This window comes from Glandiceps talaboti, chromosome 1 (genome assembly GCF_964340395.1).
Source record: "Glandiceps talaboti chromosome 1, keGlaTala1.1, whole genome shotgun sequence".
Lineage (NCBI taxonomy): Eukaryota > Metazoa > Hemichordata > Enteropneusta > Spengelidae > Glandiceps > Glandiceps talaboti.
In genome coordinates, this window is record NC_135549.1 from 6528734 (window position 1) to 6549614 (window position 20881).

Genomic DNA, 20881 nt, shown 5'->3' on the forward strand with positions numbered 1-20881 from the left:
TGTACAAAAGTGCATTTTAAATTCTACCCATTGGATTCATCATCATGTACAGTACATCATGTGTCATTCATTCTGTATTTGTAATGGTGAATTCATTTGGCAGTGTCTGATAATTGTAGCAGGAAACTAACTACATAATTATTGTCTGTACAGGATAGTTTGTCAAAATTTAGAGTGTCCTATGTCATTAATTTCCCGGTCCTCATTTGCACTTCATTATTAATATCTATCAAATTATTAAATATGAAGATATAAAAATATCATATCATTGGTTGAAAATGCCCCTTTCATTAGCATTCTTGATCTGAAATCCATGCTGTCATTTTCTTATAAATTCTGGAAATGGAAAACTTAAAGAAAATGTAATTAAATAATTACTTACTTACCCTATGTTAGTACAGGTACATTTAGTTTTCAATATGGAAAAGAGCATTCTTCTCCCTGTGTATGGTGCTAATTTAGCATTCAACTTTTATTCTCCTTGCTGAGGAGCACTTGAAAGGTAGAGCAGGTGCAGCACAACAAACATTCTTTCAGACATGACAAACAAACTGTGCTTTATATAGAATAGGCAAACTAATTACATTTAAAAGGTTTGCACACATAGAAATTTACAGCAAGAAAATATTTAGATGCATTTACAAATTAACCTTTTGACATAGCCATTGTGTATGTATGTCACTTAAAGTTGAATCAGGACAGGATAACTGTTTGTCACATCCTGGATTTTAAATATAGAAGTGAAGGACATGTGTCAAGTTCAATGACAGATTGTGACAGAAATGTGAATGGTGTTGGATAAACTTTGATTCATAGAGTATGCACAGTAGGGGGGGATATCCATCATCTGTGAAGGGCACAGGTTCAAAATTTTGACATGTACTTGAGGGCGCTGTTTACACAGTTTTGAATTATTAACATGTACTATAAACCTTATTTAACTATTATTACTGTAGTTTATATATTTACTAGTTTGTTTTAGCACCAATACTTATTACAAAAAAAAATCCCATGAAGAAATGTAGTTTTCTTATCGGATGCAATAAAAGATTCTATTCTATTGTGTATTATTTAATTGGCATCGCACACTCCTTTCTGATATCTTTTGAAAAGAACCGAAAAAAAAGAATGCCACTCATTTTCATTTTAACTTCATTGCACCTAAATATTAGTAATTTAATCTTCAGAAAATGCTTTTATCATAAATTTAGAGAATCAAAGTAAATATATCATATTATGCAGTCCTGCGGTCTCTCAAAATTCTCATTGCTTTGTCTTTTGGGTTGAGAAATATGATGATATACTGTCATTACTGATAAAAAATTCTGACACTTCTTATCATTTTTTGTCAAGAATTTGTCGTAAAAATGATTCTATCCCATTCATAATACTTAAATACTTATGGTTTATGAGACAGTGTCTCCAACAATTTATGTCATACTGCGATCAAAGATCTCTTTTGAATTCAAGTATGCAAAATTATGGTTATAGTTGGAATAACTTGAAGTACTTGTCAAAATTGATTATATTCCCTTGAGCTGTCCTGCCAACAACACTACTACCCAAATGGACATTATATATTGATATGTGTATCACATAATGTTAAAAGGTAGACAGACAGCAGCTGAGATTCAGGCAAGGAGTTTTAAATCAATACCTTTATTGTGTCTGGTCAGTCAGCCCCAACATGTAATTATACACTAAAAGGAAAAAAAGCACTACTAAAAGTAGGCATGGTAGTGTTAATGGTTAAGGAAACATTCAGATCTACAGGCTATATATATCCTTTAATTACAAGAAATGAAAATAACTTAATTAGAATGAATTGGGAATTTAAAAAAAAAAAAAGTTATTTCGTAATCAGATTTGCATTAAAACAATGTGTCTGTGAGTGGCACAGCACTAGACAGAACAAAGTTTGCATTTAGGGGGAAATAATGACAATATGCCATTAGAATACATCAAAGTGCATGTAAAAAAACGCCCATTTACATGACAAAGACAAACGAGAACAGTCTGCAATAAATCTTGGACGCCAGTAGTTTTGTCGCCCACTCGCTCATGCATTCCATGTAAATTTTTGCATCGGTCCAAATATTATGACTGTTGCTAATGAGCTTACCTTGTTGAACTTTGTGTCAATGGAAGAATGTCAAACAAAAATGTTTTAATATTTGTGTTTTAGGTCAATAAATGTCAAAAATGTGTACATATTTATCACTTATTATTAAAATGGAATATTGGACTGTGTGCTTTCATTTTGATGTGATTAATTTGATTGTGATTTTGTTTGTCTTTTGACAGGGGTCATTATAACTGGCTTCAACATGACAGGAAAGTTATGGAACATGAATTCCCCAAGAGAAGTGGAACACTTGTACTGTACTTCAAAGTTCGTTTCTTTGTGGAGAGCATCACAATACTGAGAGATTCAGTCACCGTAGAACTATTTTATTTGCAAGCCAAACAATCTGTCTTTAATGTAAGTTCACATAACTATTGTGAGGTAAATTTATGAAAGCCCCCATATTTTAGGTCATGTGTACATAACACTACTAGAGGCCTGTCATTCTTAGTTCAGTTATGTTAAAAATGTACCCACTGGCTACATGTAGATATGTAAATTTCATGTAAATTCTGTGTGTACACATAATACTGACAAGCAGTGTTAGGTGGATGCATAATAAAGAGAGCCCTCTCTCAGTGGTGTTGTATTTATAAATACACACAATGGATATTCTTTAGCTTTACAAATTGCAGGCTTATAGAACAAAGATGTGGTGACTTTAAACAAATTAAGTGGTTGCACAGTAATGGCTCAAAAAAGTACTTTAGCATTAAGAGATACAAACAAGTTTTGTTAGGCTTAGTGTGGTGATGTCTAATAACTGTTAAAGTCCATACTTACCAGCTGTCTTTTGACTTCCAATAGTACCATGACAACATTCCATGCAGGTCATCCTGTGGTCACTGTTTTGACATAAATTCAGGAAACAGGTGGTGACATAGTGTTATTGCACTTGATTTATTTTCAGGGAGAATTAGAAGTTGATACTGAAACTGCTTTTGAACTAGCAGCTCATGTATTACAAGCAACTCAAGGTGATTTTACAAGGTAAGATTTCATACAAAATATTAGTAGTCTTACAAAGAAAAATAAGAAAAATATTATTTAGTGATTATAATTATGTAATCACTACTTACATAGGAATTTTTTGACAGATTCAGTTGCGTTTTGTTTATGATCAATCAATCAATCAATCAAACAATTTATATAGCGCCTGAATCCATTACTCAGAATTACTTTATAATGAAAATATCTAGTATAGTGTTGTGTATTTTCTCAACATTTTGTATATTTTTTCAGTAATATAGTAGTTATGGCCATGTAAGAGTTCAAATAATCAAAATTACATGATCTATGTTGTGTCATTGAAGACATGTCAATCAATTCAACGATGTGTCCACTTGAGTTTGAACAGTGTTTTCAAACTGACAATGAGAAATAGAGGAACTGATTGAAATCAGATGTAGAAATTTTACTCTACCATTTCATACAAAATAGTACGGCTTCACTGTATATTGTGTACTGTGCTGCACTGCAATACACCATATTGTACTGTGCTATTACTGTACTTTTCTGTATGGTAAAATCGTTAATGATTCACTGAAATTAAGTTCATTTCATTAAGTAACCATCCAAAATATTAAAGCCTGTCAAAACTCAAAATTGCAATATTAAATGGCTTCCTAAACTACACTCTGAAATTTAATTCTGTCAAATATAACTGAAAGAACGAAGTAGTTAAAATTTACATCAAGCAAATATTTATACAATGGAAATTTCTCCTAACATATTTCATACTAAAAGTCATACTGATTTGAGTTATTGATAACGGATATAATGTTTAATGTTCAATGTATTGTCAAGTCTGGTAGTATGAGTGATGTACATATATACTTCAGTGTTCTCTGACAACGAGACCATATAGTATCAGCTAATTTGTATGTGGGAGGAATAATATTTCCATTCGTAAAAGATATGTAAATTGCTATTGTTCCCTTGAAATTAAATGGTTGAAGCTGGAGTATGTAAAATACCCAAGGGGAAGACTGTACATATAACCCCGAGTTGGCTGCGTGAGGGGAATAATACATGTCATTGTTCACTGGTAATAGCTGTTGGCAATTCAGTAATGCCTGCATGCTGAGTGGGAAGAGTACACATTGTCATGAAGATTTGTACACACATGTGTGGTCTTTTTTGGAGTTTTATTCACCAACAGTTTTCTAAAAATATCTGTCACCAGATGGAGCCTAAGTATTTAGTTAGTCAGGTAAAGGTTAATTATGTGTAGTGGTGCAGAATGGAATGCTATTTTCACAGTGTAGCTGTGCTTACAAACCCACCATTTCTTATCCTACAGTGACTATGCAGCTAAAAACGATCTCAAGAAACTTCCAGTACTGCCAACAAGTGCGTTAAAGGAACATCCCTCACTAACATATTGTGAGGACAGGGTACTTTACTACTACAAGAGAATATCTGGTGAGACCCGTGGACAAGCAATAGTCAAGTAAGTCAAAATCTGTACCTTTTTTTTTGATGGAGACACAGGTAACTGTGTTGTTATAAGATGGCTGTGTTACTGTCAATATGGTGCCATTTACAGTCAATAGGTAATGGCATCATCTTATAAACACATTGTGTTGTGTGTCTTCAGACTGATTCACTGTTGGCCAATACTGGTCTGTCATGTTGACAGAAAACAGTACATTTACACCCATAGTGTTAATTTCAGCAATAACTCTGATACCTACAGTTTTTTGACAACTGATGGAAACCAGACCTCTGTTTTATGAAACACAGCAGAGCTATATATTATTCATTTCCCGTTTGATAGTTTCTTATCCATTAGCTTTCAAAATAAAGTATCCTGTTTCACATTTGAATAACTATCCTGGGTGGATTGTTATTAATAAGTCATATGAAATATTGATAATGATTAATATAAACAGTTCCTGGGCAAATATGAGATGAAAACGTTATTACAAGAACCAGGTGTTTGAAATTATTGTTGTATGAGTTTGTGACACGCACTAGTGCACAGTTTGAGAAATCCCATCAAAACAACTCACTTACAGGACTGGTTTTCTAGCTACTTGTATAGCAATCTATCTTCTACTTATGGAGAGGTATATAAAGTACGTAAAAAAGTAGACCCAATTTACCTGTGAATGTAGGACTGATCAGATTACATTGGTGAATACATCACAATTACAAGCGTTCAAGGGTATATGAGAACAGATATGTACATTGGTGGCCCATTACCTTTGTTGTGATGTTTTTGTCTCCATTTTGAACGGGGAAAAGATTAGAAAGGTAAATTCATGGAATTGTTGCTGTAGTAGTTAAAGGCCAGCTGCTGCCATCAATGTCATATTAACATTGAATTCATTGAAACGCTGACCTCCACTTGAACTCTCTATTTCTGAAGGGTTAAACTTTTACTCAAAGTGTTGAGTGCAAGTAGTTGGCATGCTATGCCTTGGTTTCATGTTCCTCAACTTGTGAGGAGGTACATAGAAAATGATAGGCTTTCATTTTAGTTTATTTGAAAATGGAGAAAACGGCATAAATAATTGTATATTTTGAAGGATTATGAATTGTTTCATGTTATGACCAACTGTTACAGGCACAACATAGTAAATTATATGTTGTATGAAAAGTATGACTAACCTTAGAACTGATACTCTCATCTCCATTGCCATAATAAGAATAATCTTACATCAAATAAATAGTGAAATGAAACTTAACTCTATATTAATACTCATGAGACCAGTGAATACATTAGTTATTCAAAGAGCATTTGCATTGTGTGATCCCTATAGAGAAATCATTTGAGAGGATATCACTAACTATGGTTAGGTGAAGAAAAAGGCCACGTTGTATGGTTGACTGGTTTCATTATGTCAAAATGACTTCTTATCATGTGTTTTGAGTTGAGTTGAAGAGAGAATACTTACTATGGTAGTGGTGGAAAGTTACATGACATGGAACTTCCTTCAGTTTCCATAAAAGTTATATTTAGAAGCATGGTTGCTGCTCATTTCAAAATGGGGAGTAAGTACAAAAAAATGGTGATGAACTCAAAACATAACATCTTCAGAACTGTAGATACCAGTGTTATGATTTTAAAATGTGTCTACCAGTGTAATCTTGGCTTTAATCTGACAATCTGAATAGTTGTGGATTGAAGACTTGTAGGAGTTGCTGAGGTGGAAGGAAAAGCTTTATTTTGTTTAGGTTGTTTGTTGTGTTTGTATTTCTTCTTACCCCTTCCAAATCTTTTGATATAATATACCTGTATTTATCTGTTGTTATTATCTGGTAAATTTGTCCAATGAAAATACATTATAGGGGTGTTTACTGCTGAAAAAAAACCCTTGCTTCATCTAATTTTGGTTCATGTAGAAACTTGTCCCTGCACATGTCAATTGTACACCCCTACCTATCAGTAGTATAATCTAATTTGCATATCAGTATGAGTCAACCTTTGCACCATAACAGTAACTACGTATGGTATTGCAACTGGCACCATTTCCTGTATTGTCACTGATAGCAATGTCAGTTTGTGTAGGTGGGGTTCTTTAAATCCATTGAACTTCACCAGTCTCTGTCATTTCCTTGGGACTTTTCTTGAAGTGAACAGAAGAGAAGATAGTCACTTATTTCACTGAGTGTTATAGTAGGTAGGTAGTCTTTATTTACACACTGTCAACCACAGGTGTATCAACCTGTTGAACACTGCCAACTGGTGTCTACACTGTTGTCAACTAGACTACAGTTACAATAGAAGACAATATCACATACCATGGGTTGATAATGATATCATGGAATAGGTTATCAAGTACCACAAAACCACTACACATGATTGTACTGTTCAAACTCATTTAGTCACCTCTTTGCAGATGTATCCATTCTACATGTAACCCCCATGATAGATACATCTTGACCAGATCAATTCATTTGAATTATTAGATGTACTAGTATTTGATTTCATCTGGGATTATTTCTAAATGTTTATTGCTTTGAACAATTTGATTAACAAGTGATGACAGTAAAATATGCTATTCACATTTGTTGATATGTTTTAATGACGAATGTGTTACAAACAGCAACGTAGAGTACACTGCCATTTTGCCGATTTCAGGATCTATTTTTGTGCAGTTTATTGTATTTACTGGTAGCTTTACTTTCGGATAATGTGTTGAAAACATTATTATGCACTTTAACTATTTATAGTTTCACATCAAGTGAACTGCTGTGAAACATTGTAGGTCAGATTAGAAAAAAACAAAATTCATGAATCAGATACTGAATGCAAGGACAATTTTGGAGGAACAGCCCTGAGCTATAATTCCACAACAACTACTGACTGTAGACAATGGAGAATGTGTTGGAGTTGCCCACACCAAACCAACGAATCTATTGGGAACTAACCTGATATACTGTGACAGCTCTCATAGTGTGTGTAGTTTGTAAATATTTCCATATAGGGCCTAGCAGTAGACTGCACAGACATGTGGTTTTTTTCTATGTAACTGTACACCATGATACGCTAATTAGCCCTTGATCCTTTCACTGCATTTAGGTATCCATTGGTGTAGTTTTAAGTCTGGCACACATGCCAAGATGTAGTTTACCCACCAGGCATTTCCCATAAACCTCCTTTACTTCTGAGGTAATACACCTAATTAGTAAATTACTGTCTAATGTTAAACTTCCAAAGTGATCTCAGTTGTTTGGTAAGAAAGTTCGATTTACATTGTACATAAGTTTCTATTTCATTCTGACTATATTTTCTTTACTTCATTGATGAGAAAGGGTGTTTTGTTTTTTCACTGCCAGTATATTTCCATATGATGGTGTAGTATAGTAGTGTAGTACCATTAACTTCTGAAACATGAAATAACCCAAAATCTCCAACATCAAAATACAATTTTAGACCAGTTGATTTACATTGAAACCAAGTTCATGGAATTTTTGTTCACTTGATATTGTGTGGGATTTCCTAGAAATTCTTTTCAGTGTATTGTAGCTGTTTGGGGCGGGGAATGTGTTAGTCTTGTCCACCCATGAAATTTCATCCATATGTATAAATTTATTTATTAATACTTTATTATACCAACAGAAAAATGTGGTTTCTATATTTATATTTAGTAAAAACCTTCAACTTTTCACAATTGGTTATTTCAATTCATGTATCAAGGTCATGCAGGCTTATAATTTACATATGTATGGTTACAAATTTAAAAAGAAACAGTAGTTAAAATACCACTTTCATCTTTAAATGTTCCCAAATGTATTAAAACAATGGATGTACGTGTTCATAGAACTATTTAATGTATTTGTGACTTACTTGGAATTACGAGCAATTGAATAACAAAAAACTGTGACGTTTAAAAAACTGTGACGTTCAGTTTCACTTTATCTTCATTGTACTAGTTTGTTTTTACTTTCACAAAAGTTTTAAGAAAGTTCTATTTCCTCTACCATGAATGTACCCTTCTGTATGTGGTCTCTCACCCTGTCTATCATAGTTATCATCATACATCTTTGGTCAATGAAAGCTCTCTCTGTCTGGGCATAAGGCAGTGGCATGACATCATACGTTTATGCATGTGTTCGCCTGTCACTGTGTGCCAATACAGATTTAATTTCACACACAGGGATCATGTTATTTCAGTCCATTCATTTCTAAATGTGATGATATTTCATAATAATAGAAACGTGATGGGATGGCTTGAGTCAGACTGGCTGACTACTCAGAAAGTACAGTACACATTATTGTCATAAAATACTGCCCAGGTAGTAAGTATTACAGTGAATGCTACCTTGTCAGCGTGGAACACACTAGGGAAATTACTCTACCTTGTGACAGAATGGGTTTACATTACCTCATCTGTGATGTATTTAGTTTGCTGCAAAGTCTTTTCTATGTTAGAAACTTTATCTGATTTCTAAAAGGAGTTAAAGTGTAAATTATGTTACGAATTATAATGATTGTATAGATCTTGAGCTTTAAATGCAGTATTGTTCAATTGGGAAAAGGAGGGGCACAAGGAATAAATAAACTTGTCATAAAAGCATACATTTGTTGTTGGTCCATATGTGGTATTATATGTTCTTTGTTTTACAAGTAACTAAATTTGAAATTTGTTGTGCTTTCTTTTCAGTTACATGTCCATTGCAGAAAGTCTACCAACCTATGGAGTACATTATTATGAAGTAAAGGACAAATCAGGACTACCTTGGTGGTTAGGACTTAGTTTTGTTGGTATTGGACAGTATGATATCACAGATAAAATCACTCCAAGAAAGGTAAATTGACATTTTTTTTAAAAATCACTCCCAGAGAACAGAATCTAATTATCTCTATATGCCACAGTCTGTGAAGAGATGATGGTATAACCATAGTTTTCGTTTAGGCCATGCAATTTCATGGTCCAGTTGGAATACATGATCCAGTTGTAACTTTGATGTAATAGTGTCTACCTAATGAGGCATACTAAGCTTAGATTGGATTAGGCCTACCGAGGTAGTTTGATATGGATTCTTGAAGCCCAGAAAGTCACCGATTGTAGTGTTCATCATTACATACATTGTACAGAGCCATCATGGGTCACGAGACTTGTCTCCTAAACCAGGAAAGGGTCACAGGAGGTTATGACATTAAGTTACAGATAGTCCAATTAGACATTGTATTATCCAAGTCCTGTTGGTGCAGACAAATCAATCATTCAACGGAGGGGAACGGTTTGACAAAAATCTATTTCATTAGTTGAGTCATAGGTCCCCTCCAAAATCTACAGAAATTTGTCATGAGAAGCAAAGTGTACAGAAAATGGGGAGTGAAACTTGGGATGTTCTATTTTTTGGGTCCAAAAGTGTTCTTTGAAATCAGGAAGTCCTGTTACCATTAGCAAAATGGTCATACATGGTCAATGTGTCACTGTTGATAAGGACATCCTAATGTTTATAAAGCTGTAAGTAGATCCTGTGTTTCAACTCCTTTAGTGTTTTCTGTTAATGGTGAGTGATCATTCCTGTGACCCTTTGGCATTGAATGCTTGAATTTAACAACCTGTTCAGGTTTCTCCAATATGCAATATAGTGGAGGGAGGGGGGTGCTACGACATGGATGTTAGAAGTCATGTTCAGGTTTCTCCAATATGCAATATAATGCGGGTGGTGGTGGTGGGGGATTGCTACTACATGGATGTCCAATGGCAATATGCATAAAACTGTACTGTAGTATTATATAATGGAAGAAATACCACTAATGAATATAAGAATTCATGTTCAGGTTTCTCCAATATTCATAAAACTGTACTGTTATATAATGCATGAATGTAAGAATTCAACATTTGGTATGTTGTTACATGTAATGAGTAAGCATTATTGTCATAAGTACAGGTATTATAGGGAAGAATTTACAGTGTGAATACCACAATACAGAAATAGGTTTAGTCTATAAGATACTGACATTCATGCCACACCAGTAGTTAAGGAGCCTGATAGGGTGAACAAAACGATATATCACATCATTGAAATACAGTAGAGGTAATGTACATGTACTCCAATATATTTGATCTGGTCAAGTAGTAAACTTAACCTCCTGTAGTTATACCATTCTCACCTTCCACTATCCTTGAAACAATAATTCTGTTATTACAATGTTTTCATGTGCTACTGTTTGATGAATTGTGTGGAATTTGTAAATATCAAAGGCTACACTACAAAATGTATACTGTGTATTCCTGTACAAAACAGAAAGTTGAGATATGAAAATGTGAAGTGGTTTTTAAGAGCAATTTCCTCACTTTGTTCCTATTTTTATTGAATGTTTATGATTATTATTACAAGATATTTGTTACTGGGAGCAAACAATGCAGTTGATGTTCTTTGGTATATAGTCCTCAACTGTGTGATAAGATCAAGCAGAGCATTATTACATATAATTCTCAGAAATATAGGTCTTTGCTAATAACTGGTATGGGGTAGGAAACTGAGTTGGGAAAGAAGTAGGGTATAATTTAATATATGAAATACATGTATAGGTCTCTGTTAGGCATCACTGTATTAAACATAGTATTGATAATTCTGCAAAATGTACATGTGTGCTTATGGGGCTTGGAGTCAAGTGACATGTTGTGAGAAGGCAGAAATACAACATTGTATTTGGCTGTGATGTAGGTTTTCTAGGACTTGTATGAAAGGGAAAGAAATAGGGCATATTATATTATTATTCTTATGATATAAAGGTTTCGTGTAGAATTAGTATCTTGGTTTTCGTAGTCTGGATGCCAACGTGGTTTCTAACTAAGGTGTAAATTGTAACGATACGGACCATATAGGAACTAGACTATGTTGGTGGAGGTGTAAATTGTAATGATACGGGCCATATAGGAACTAGACTATGTTGGTGGAGGTGTAAATTGTAATGATACGGGCCATATAGGAACTCGACTATGTTGGTGGAGGTGTAAATTGTAACGATACGGACCATATAGGAACTCGACTATGTGAGTGAAGGTGTAAATCGTAACGATACTGTATAAGAACTAGACTGAGGGGAGGTGTAAATTGTTACGATATGAACCATATAGGAACTAGACTATGTGAGTGGAGGTGTAATTGTAACGATATGGACCATATAGGAACTAGACTATATGAGTGGAGGTGTAAATTGTAACGATATCGTATAGGAACTAGACTAGGTATTCATACCAAGCTAGATTGATTTGAGCTGGGAATTAATAATTGGATGATTGAAATATAGGTCACAACTATGTAGGATGACTGTATAGTTAACTATTCAAACTATGGCCTACCAAGGTCACTAATAAACAAAATCAAATGGGGTCAGAGGTCACTGTGGTACTTGAAGACTCCACCTTACAGTACATGCAGTACCAGCTAATTGTGATATCACCATAGTAACCAAGGATAAGGTGACTTCCATGTTAATAAGTACCTAGTTGAGCTTTATTTTGAACTCTCCCTCTGCAAAGAATACATAAAACTGCCATATACCTGTCAGTGTTACATAGCAATCTCACTCATAACAACACTGCCAAAACAAGGTCACTGCTTTGAGTGGATGTAATTATCCCCATGTAAATGTGGTCCAGACAAAACTTAGATCAGTATAAACCTTCAGTGTTGTGTATTGCTTACAATGTGTTTTGGGGATTGTTGTTGTCAATGTATGCCATGTGGAGTGGTGTGATGTGATAGCATTCCCGCCAAAAATCCCACAAGTTCCAAAGGTTACAGTTGTTGCACAGTGATTATCCTATTTGCTGATAGGTTGTAAATATATCAGATCAACAGTTTGTGTACTTATGAATTGTGTGGTGTCTGTCGTATACACAAGTGTATGCCAAGAGGGCTAACGCAATTCAAATTTGAATCGGAAGTGCACTAGCTGCTCAAGAGTTTGGAGTCATCAGCTTCCTTGAAAAGATAAGATTGGTCTTAAACATTTATTTGTAATTCTGGAATTATTTTACTGGACTTGGTTGGAATTCTTCAGAGTTAAAGGTAAACTGTGAACCATGACATTATGTCACTGTGTTGAACTAGTTTCTATGAGAAATGCAAACACAATCACCTAGCCAGCCAGGAATCAAAGCCTCCCTGTGTGGAAGGAAGTGAAATGCCCTGTAATGAATATTGGCTCCAGGCTAGCGATCACCTATGTACATTGAACATGACACTGTGATTCCTTTCATATTGAAAGCTATGTGTGACTGAGTTTCCATGAAGGTAGGAGGTAAATAGTCATGATGCATACCCAGGGACTTTCAGTGCCTTTGAACCTGTTTATCATACACAGTGTACTATTGCAATAGTTTGTGAAGCTAGCTAGCTTCCATTCAAAAGAATGCATTCGTTACCTTGAAAGAAATAGCCGTAAAAAAAGCCACCCACATACTCAGTAAACTGTTGCTAAGTGTATGGAATTCTTAGGTCTTTGGTGATCCTGTGAAGGGTATACGGAGGAAGTTAGTGAGACCTCTACGAGAATCTTGTCAAAATGTATCAAATAACTACATGTAGTCTAGACTTCACTTAGAGAGAGATTAGAGAGAGCAAAACGTCCCTGGTAATACATGATGTAAAGGAAGCCACCAGTATGAGTCATCTGCATGGACTGAAAAAAGCTTTCAGTGAAAAAATAATGACAGTGTTGATTCTTATACAATTGTATGTGTTTTAAATAATGGGGTTGTGGTATTTGTGGTCTGTGAGGATGACTTCAAACAACAACATGGCATTTGATATAGGGTAGCAATGGTTTGTAAATGGGGCAGTGCTGTGTGACAGATCTGTACCCACATAAACACATACTCTCCATGCTATGATAACAGAGTAGTAAAGTAGAATATATCAGACAAGGATTCCAGGCTAGTATAACTGTGTGTTTTGATAAGTTGTCAACAAACACTACCATTCACTGTATGGTAGTAGTAGTAGTAGTATATGGTAATCGTCTATGATAATACCCATGCTGTGACATTTTTCAACACTGACCTGAGAGTCAAAGTAGTTGAGTGAGAGTCATGTATAGTGTGATATATCACTTACAGTTAGGTAATGAAATGTCTGCTTTACTACTTGTAAATGACCAGTGAGAAAAGATGATAGGAAACTGTACACTCACAATCACAATCAAGGTTTATGAGTGTTAGAGGTGATGAATGAAGCCCCAAAATAGCAGGAATTCATTGCTTCTGATCTCAACTATGCATCATCAGTTTGGGTGTAGCATATAATTTCATGTTTGTGTGAAATCTGAACCTGACAAAGACATTGCTTGTTTGGAGGGTATGGTCTTGGAAGTAGTTGTTGGCATTTTGGTGCCATGAGACTCACTACTATGGTATCATCATAGGCAGCAAACTGTCTGAGTATCATATGTTGTGTACTTGCTGTGTCACATGGTAGGAGGGCAACTGAAGGAATTTAATTTAATCTCAGGAACATTAATTTATGGTTTTCAACTTTGATGTCATCTGCTTGCACTTGTACGAATGCAGTGCAATCTCATGTAGTCAACATATCCATTTCATTAGTCTAGGGAGTAAGGAGAAAAGCGCAATATAACTAACTTGTGTCATATCTTCTATGCAGATTTTTCAGTGGAGACAACTAGAAAACTTATACTTCCGAGAAAGAAAATTTTCAATAGAAGTACATGATCCACGCAGGTAAGAGAGTGAGTGTGTTGAGTGCAGTGTTTTGATTGTGGTGTGGTGTGGTATGGTGCAGTTTACTCCATGTACATTGTATGTACACTGTGTGATGTTTCAGAGCAGCATTGGCAGTGTGTTCTCCGTCATGTGTTCATTTAGATGTCCAGAGAGTCATTTTGAAATTAGATTTCTCTATTTTGATTTGATTTGGTTTGATTTTGAGAGAATTGTCAGTGAGTTTTTATTTGTTGATTCTTTTGTTGTTGTTTTTTTTGTGTTGTTTTGCATTTCAGTTGATGTTTTCATTGACATTTCTTTTCAGTTCTTTTATTTCAAATTTTGTGTTTTTTATAAGTTTATAGGGAGGTGTCTCCAAATCAAACATACCCTACCCTTCTCATGAAATGGACTCTTTTCTTGTTAAATACTGGTATCCCAAATCTAAAATTATTCATAATTGCTGTCAAACCCTTTCATTATCAGTTATAAAACTATATGGGAAAAAAATGTGTTCTTGTAATGAATTCTTTATTTTGTACGTTTCATACTGATCTGTCATTAGATATAAAAAAAAAAAAAAAAAAAAAAAATAGGTTTCAAAGGTGCCTGTAAAAAAAATTGCAAGGTTTGAAAGGGTTAGACAGCAAATACTTAATAAGTTAATACTATATTTCAGGTGATTGGGATCACTTGACTTTGAATTTATAAAAGATGGCTAAACTCAACTTTCCTGCTCGCTTCTCTTTCTAAAATGCCAAATTCTAGATTCAAGCCTGTCCAGCAATACACCCACCCTATAGAGGGGGATCAGAGCAATTTTGAACGCCACTCTTAATTTCCAAACCCTGAGTCAAGAATGGCCTCTTTGTGAATTGAAGCACATTATATTTGTAGCTAGTTGCAAAGGCATGCATGCCTAACTACCGGTAGTAACAGCAGGTTATAGTGGGGTGAGGTAGACTCTATACTATAGATGGTATCACTTTAACATCTTACAACTTAATGCTATGCATATGAATTTTATTTCTTCAAATGTTGGGCAATACTGTTAAATAGTAGTACTGTTGTGTTTTCAGTGTTTTTATAATCAATCAATACACAATGAAGTACAGTATGACTTTACTATATTAAAATTTCAATTCATATCTTTTAATCGTTGAGATTGAGCTTGCCAGATTTGTTCCAGTTCTCCACCTAGTTATATATGAAACAAGATGAATATTTTGAATTCTTCACATTCTAACAATGCTGTGCCTTGTATCACATACACACATGTATCACATATCAGTTGACTCATCTTATTGTGCATGTCAGTCAGTTCTGATGTACTCATTTATAGTCACAGATATAATTTCTAATTTTACGTCATCACTATCATTGTTGTGATATGCACAATATATCATATACATTCTGGAGGAGATGATTAAAGATCAAAGTGACAAAAATATCAAGTGTTAGAGTGGTGTGCATAAAGTAAGATTTAAAGGGAAATAACAGGGTAATGAAGGAAGGGGCTAGGTGTTGTTGGGATATAGGGGCTATGTGTTGCTTGATAGGAGCTAGGTTTTGTTGGGATAATGGCTATGTGTAGCTTGATAGGGGCTAGGTGTTGTTGGAATAGGCTTGGAATTTAAAACTCAATAGCTTGACTAACCCTACAGCCATACATGGTGGTATTATCATCACCTGCTCATACATAGAAAGATAAAATGACTTCATATATTTATGTAGAAATCATCCCAGACCCTTTCTTTGGAGACACTTCTATTGTCAGGCCTGGTTTAAGAGGAGTATATAAAGTAGAAATAAGGATAAATTGGTAAACACATCAGTATAAAACTATGTTGGTTAAGTGTAAAATGCACTGGGTGAAATAACAGCTTTACAGCGTTAACCATCACTAAAAAAACAGCATAGGGCGTACTAAAAAATGGCTCCAACTAACTTCCTGGTTTGTGATCATTGGTTTGGGGGCACCTCCTTCCATGGTAGTTTAAATACTAAATGATGTAAGATGAACTCCGACCTCTACTATAATTGCGGACTTTTCCTTCTTAGAGTTGTGCATGCTTTGAGCAGCTTCAACCTATATGATGAGGCCATAGAGGAGCCTTTGGAATGTTTTGATGACCTCTCGGATGCAATTTCTGACCCCACAACTCAGTAAGTTATATGATGTCAACCTGTGAGAAAAATCCCATTCTGCCTTACCCTTCTGATCTCTTCCTTCTCAGTGTTAGTATTTCTGACTCTTTGCTTTAGCTTGCTGGGTTTCTGCAGGCAAACCTGTCTAATGCATGGCTGTAGTCACATCAAACAAACACAGCATGAAAAAAAGAAAAAGAAACTAAGTTTCTACCCAAGGTTCTATTCCCAATCCACATCAAACAATTCCGTACCCCTTCTAAAATGGCCTTTAACTCATGAAGGAGGTTTAACAAACATGGAAAAAAAATGACGCCCATTTATAAAAAAAAAATGCCTAAATCATGATTCATTTTGAAGAGTTGAGATTCTAGAGTAGAGGTGCTGATTTAAAAGCCATTGCAATATTGATTTTATCCTTGGTTAACTCTGTATGTTTGTGCTTCACACATTGCTTGAGTTGCTACTCCTCAGCCTTTTCAGCTCCCATCTGAATGTTGTCACGTTCACACAGCATGTGTTCATCAAAAAACCAAAATCATGTGCTGGGATTTCTCCACCTCACGACAGTATGCATGGATGCAGTGTTGCTGTGAATGCTGGCCAAAAACACTTAACACACTGTGGCACATAGGTGTATCAACCAGATGTGTGTGTCATAGTATCATGGTGTGTACTTACAAACTAAGACATGAATGTATTGAACTTGTGTATTTGTGTTGGCAAACTTATGATATAAAGAAACACTGCAGTCATTGTTGTTTCAATACTCATTCTTAACCATACATGAATGTGAAACATACACAGTGCCAGTCAGTGACAAGAATGATGTGGTCCAGATGAAATACATGCATAACAAACTTACAATTCATAGGATGCTTGAATCTATCAAAGACATCAATAAATGACAAATCAGCAAACTGATAGAAAAACTATTATTACACAATTAACAGATGTTTTGAATACCGAACTGAATGGGAAATCTTGAATGGTACATAGATGTACAGTAACATCAGAATAGATATGCTGGTACAAATGTAGCTGAAATATCAAATTCTATTGTCAAAGGATGGATGACTTTATAGCCTCTTACCTGTATTATACATGGTATTGTTTGTGTCTTTGTAGGGTATCTCTAAGTCGACGTACATTTGGACCAAGCCATGTTACTGTGCATGCCTGGTATGGCAATATTGTACTTGTCAAGTCCATGTGGGCTATGGCAATAAGCCAACATCAATTTCATTTGGACAGAAAACAAACCAAGGTATAGTAAATTCAAGTGCCATGATAAGACAATGGTAGAAACTTCCCATTACTTGATTAGTGTGGATTATAATCATGTTTGTGGGTGGGTGTCTGTATTTGTGTCATCATGTTTGTGGGTGGGTGTCTGTATTTCTGTCATACTTGACATTTCAGCAGTCGTCACTATACAGTTCATTTTAGTAAGAACCAAAATTTCCTATCGCTTAATCAGTATGGATTTGAACAATAATGCGCGTGTGTGTGTGTGTGTGTGTGTGTTATGTGTGTGTGTGTGTGACATTATAGCAGTCTTCACTGTCTCGTTCTACCATCAATTAAGGGCTCTCTACACATTGTTATAGTACGCTTTCAGTGAACCAGAAATTATTGAACCATAAAACATGATGTAATTTCACTAGATACTTCCTGGTTTGATTGTCTGTAAATGTACTATGTGTATTGATGTGAGAGATTGATTAATCCTTAAAGTATGTGTTTCAACACCTTCTCAGATTACATTACAGTATTATTTCATCCATTGAACACCATAGTCTTACTCAAATTACACATCAGTATTATAGCATTCATAGATCATGTCAGTCAGGTTTGCATGCACAAGAATGATTAATCATAAATCATTAGCTATTTTCATCACACTTGAGAATGTTTTATTGGCATTCCAATTATTATATAGGTCATTCAGTATAGCTTTCCATTGAGTATAGAATTTACAGTACCATTTTGATGGATAAATATACAAATACTAGTCTACTTGTATTTCGGGTTCATTAAATTTAATATCTCTCGGATATACAAATTTGCCTGTCCAAATATAATTTGAATTTACTGCTGTAAGTGTAATTTTTGTATTTCTCTAGAATATTGTGTTGTGATATTTTAAAATTCTAGAGTGTCACCACATTGTACATAGTTGATGATTTGTAGTAATATGTTGTGTTTTGTTGTCATTTCACCTCCAGGCCAAACTTCCAGCATTTCGAAGTCTGAATGAAATTGCAGTAGACTTGACAGAAAGTCGTCAGTCATTGACTTCCAAGTCATCACAAGCATCGGATCTCAATCTAACCTTCACCAATAGCTCTGTCAGCTTGTCAGCAATGTCTAATGGAGGTAAATTTTGTTTATCGCTCTCATTACCATATTCTGTTTCATTACACGATGAATGTGATATTATATTATATTGCATACCATATTGTTAAACAGCCTGTAAAACTAAACCTCATACAAACGCTAAGCAACCACAACACATACACTCAACACATGCATGCACATGCACTTACACTCAGATTTGTATGAGCAGACACATGTGGCAACATTCACAAATACAGATGTGTGAATTACACACTCAATGTGTAATTCCTAAATACAGGACCTACACCATAACCATACAGATATAAACACGGGATACAGGTACAGGTACAGGTACAGGTACAGGTACAGATACAGATACAGATACAGATACAGATACAGATACAGATACAGATGCAGATACAGATGCAGATGCAGGTACATGTACAGGTACAGGTACAGATACAGATACAGATACAGGTACAGGTACAGATACAGATACAGATCAAATGCAATGAATGGACATTACACCCTGTTAACAGTCAGTATCCATGACAATTGTTCTCAAAACATATACCTTCTATAATATTCACTGTAACATTCTTGTAAACGAAAACTGTGTCACTATTCAGTATCTACAGAAGAGTTAGAATCCCAGCAAGCCGCACAGAAAGAGATGGTGCTTTCATTGAAATCAAGAAAAGAAGTCCTAGAGGAGAGGCTGAAGCTTAAGATACTAGCTCTCAAAGATGTCTGTATCAAAGAGGCTGAAATCATTGGAGAATTACCGGCTGAATATCCTCTGTTACCTGGGGAACCATTACCACAAGTCAGACGGAGAGTAGGAACTGCCTTTCAACTCTCGGAGAATGTGGTGAATAGGAGAAACAATGCAGAGGTAATGGCTGTTATGATAATCATACATTTGAGTTTCATAAACAGCAAATCAAGTTAGAAGATAAATCCACTTATTCTGTGTGTAGTGTGTTCCTGATATTCTTGACACACCACTTATTGTGATGAAGGAGTGAAGATGTCTCAGAAATCTTTGGTTCACCTGTCTTAAAAAGTATTTTTAATTTGGAAAAAAAAGAAGTTAAATAGTCATGTGAGAGAGAAATATACTTTAATGTGTGAACTAGTGAGTGATTTTAGCCATACCTTCATCTTTGGTTGAATAACCCTTTGTTTCTAGTTTGCCTGTAATTACACACTAAAAATAGGGTGTCAGCCGTTACAGTGATAGTTTAACCCCTACCACCTCATGACTCATGACATTAATACCCGGCACGTATAATGTGTTGTCTTTATAGGATAAAGACCTTCATAGGCTTGAAATGGAATATGAATTACAATCTAAAATTACCAGTGCTGCTATGAGTCTAGCCAATGATCCAAGAATCAACAAGAAAGTCAGAAAAAGTAGAAAAGATACTTATAAAAAATCAGCAGAAAAGGTAAGTATTGCCAACTGGTATAATATGTCAAACAGTAGCAGTGAAAACTCGCTACAATGAACCAAATGTTGGGATATGTGTTCTGACTGTCAAACTGAGATTTTTTTGTGTTTTGAATAAAATCGATAACGTGAATAATATGGAGGTTCAACAGAATGTAGTTGTGTATTCCACCCTGTATCAGATAAAAATAGAAACTCAAAAATTGCTGTTACCCCAGCAACCAATCCCAAAATAACCACTATGAATACATAACGGATAAGTGGAACAAGTAGATCAGCATGACAGGAACCAGGTCATTGGCAATGTACACATCTGCAATACTTATCTTTTGGATAAGCGGAACCAATAGATTAAGTACATAGATTGTATGGTACTCATTGAGATTTTGTCGGCATGGTTTCAGACCCTTGCATTCTTTGTCCTGCTTTTTGTTTCCATAGTTACAAGACCTGGAGAAAAAGTTGCATAATTTGAAACTACGAATGGGATATTCTCCAGCCATACTTCCACCTAGAGCCTACCAAGAGGAAATGTCATCATCAACAGATGATAATGGTATGTGTAGTTTATTCTAGTGTGGAGTCTAATCAGAGTTGTTTGTCTTAGTTCATCTGATATTATACCATGTACAAGCCTAGTTTAACAAAAAAAACATTGAATTTATACCCTGGTTG

General features: G+C 35.0%; 1 protein-coding gene across 5 annotated transcripts in view; it reads left to right on the plus strand.

Annotated features, from left to right (window-relative positions):
• The window catches only part of LOC144438775 (uncharacterized), a 36214-nt gene that overhangs the window by 7980 nt on the left and 7353 nt on the right, over positions 1–20881 (plus strand). For 3 of the 5 annotated variants that reach the window (XM_078127946.1, XM_078127953.1, XM_078127969.1), the window contains exons 4-14: positions 2305–2482; positions 3036–3115; positions 4428–4577; positions 9241–9385; positions 14204–14280; positions 16324–16428; positions 17539–17677; positions 18639–18789; positions 19380–19645; positions 20061–20204; positions 20648–20762. In XM_078127946.1, coding sequence (XP_077984072.1) covers positions 2305–2482; positions 3036–3115; positions 4428–4577; positions 9241–9385; positions 14204–14280; positions 16324–16428; positions 17539–17677; positions 18639–18789; positions 19380–19645; positions 20061–20204; positions 20648–20762 — 1550 coding nt within the window. Of the gene's footprint in view, positions 1–2304; positions 2483–3035; positions 3116–4427; positions 4578–6617; positions 6754–9240; positions 9386–14203; positions 14281–16323; positions 16429–17538; positions 17678–18638; positions 18790–19379; positions 19646–20060; positions 20205–20647; positions 20763–20881 lie in introns of those variants that run through there. The other 2 variants (XM_078127961.1, XM_078127977.1) reach the window with 2 other exon arrangements.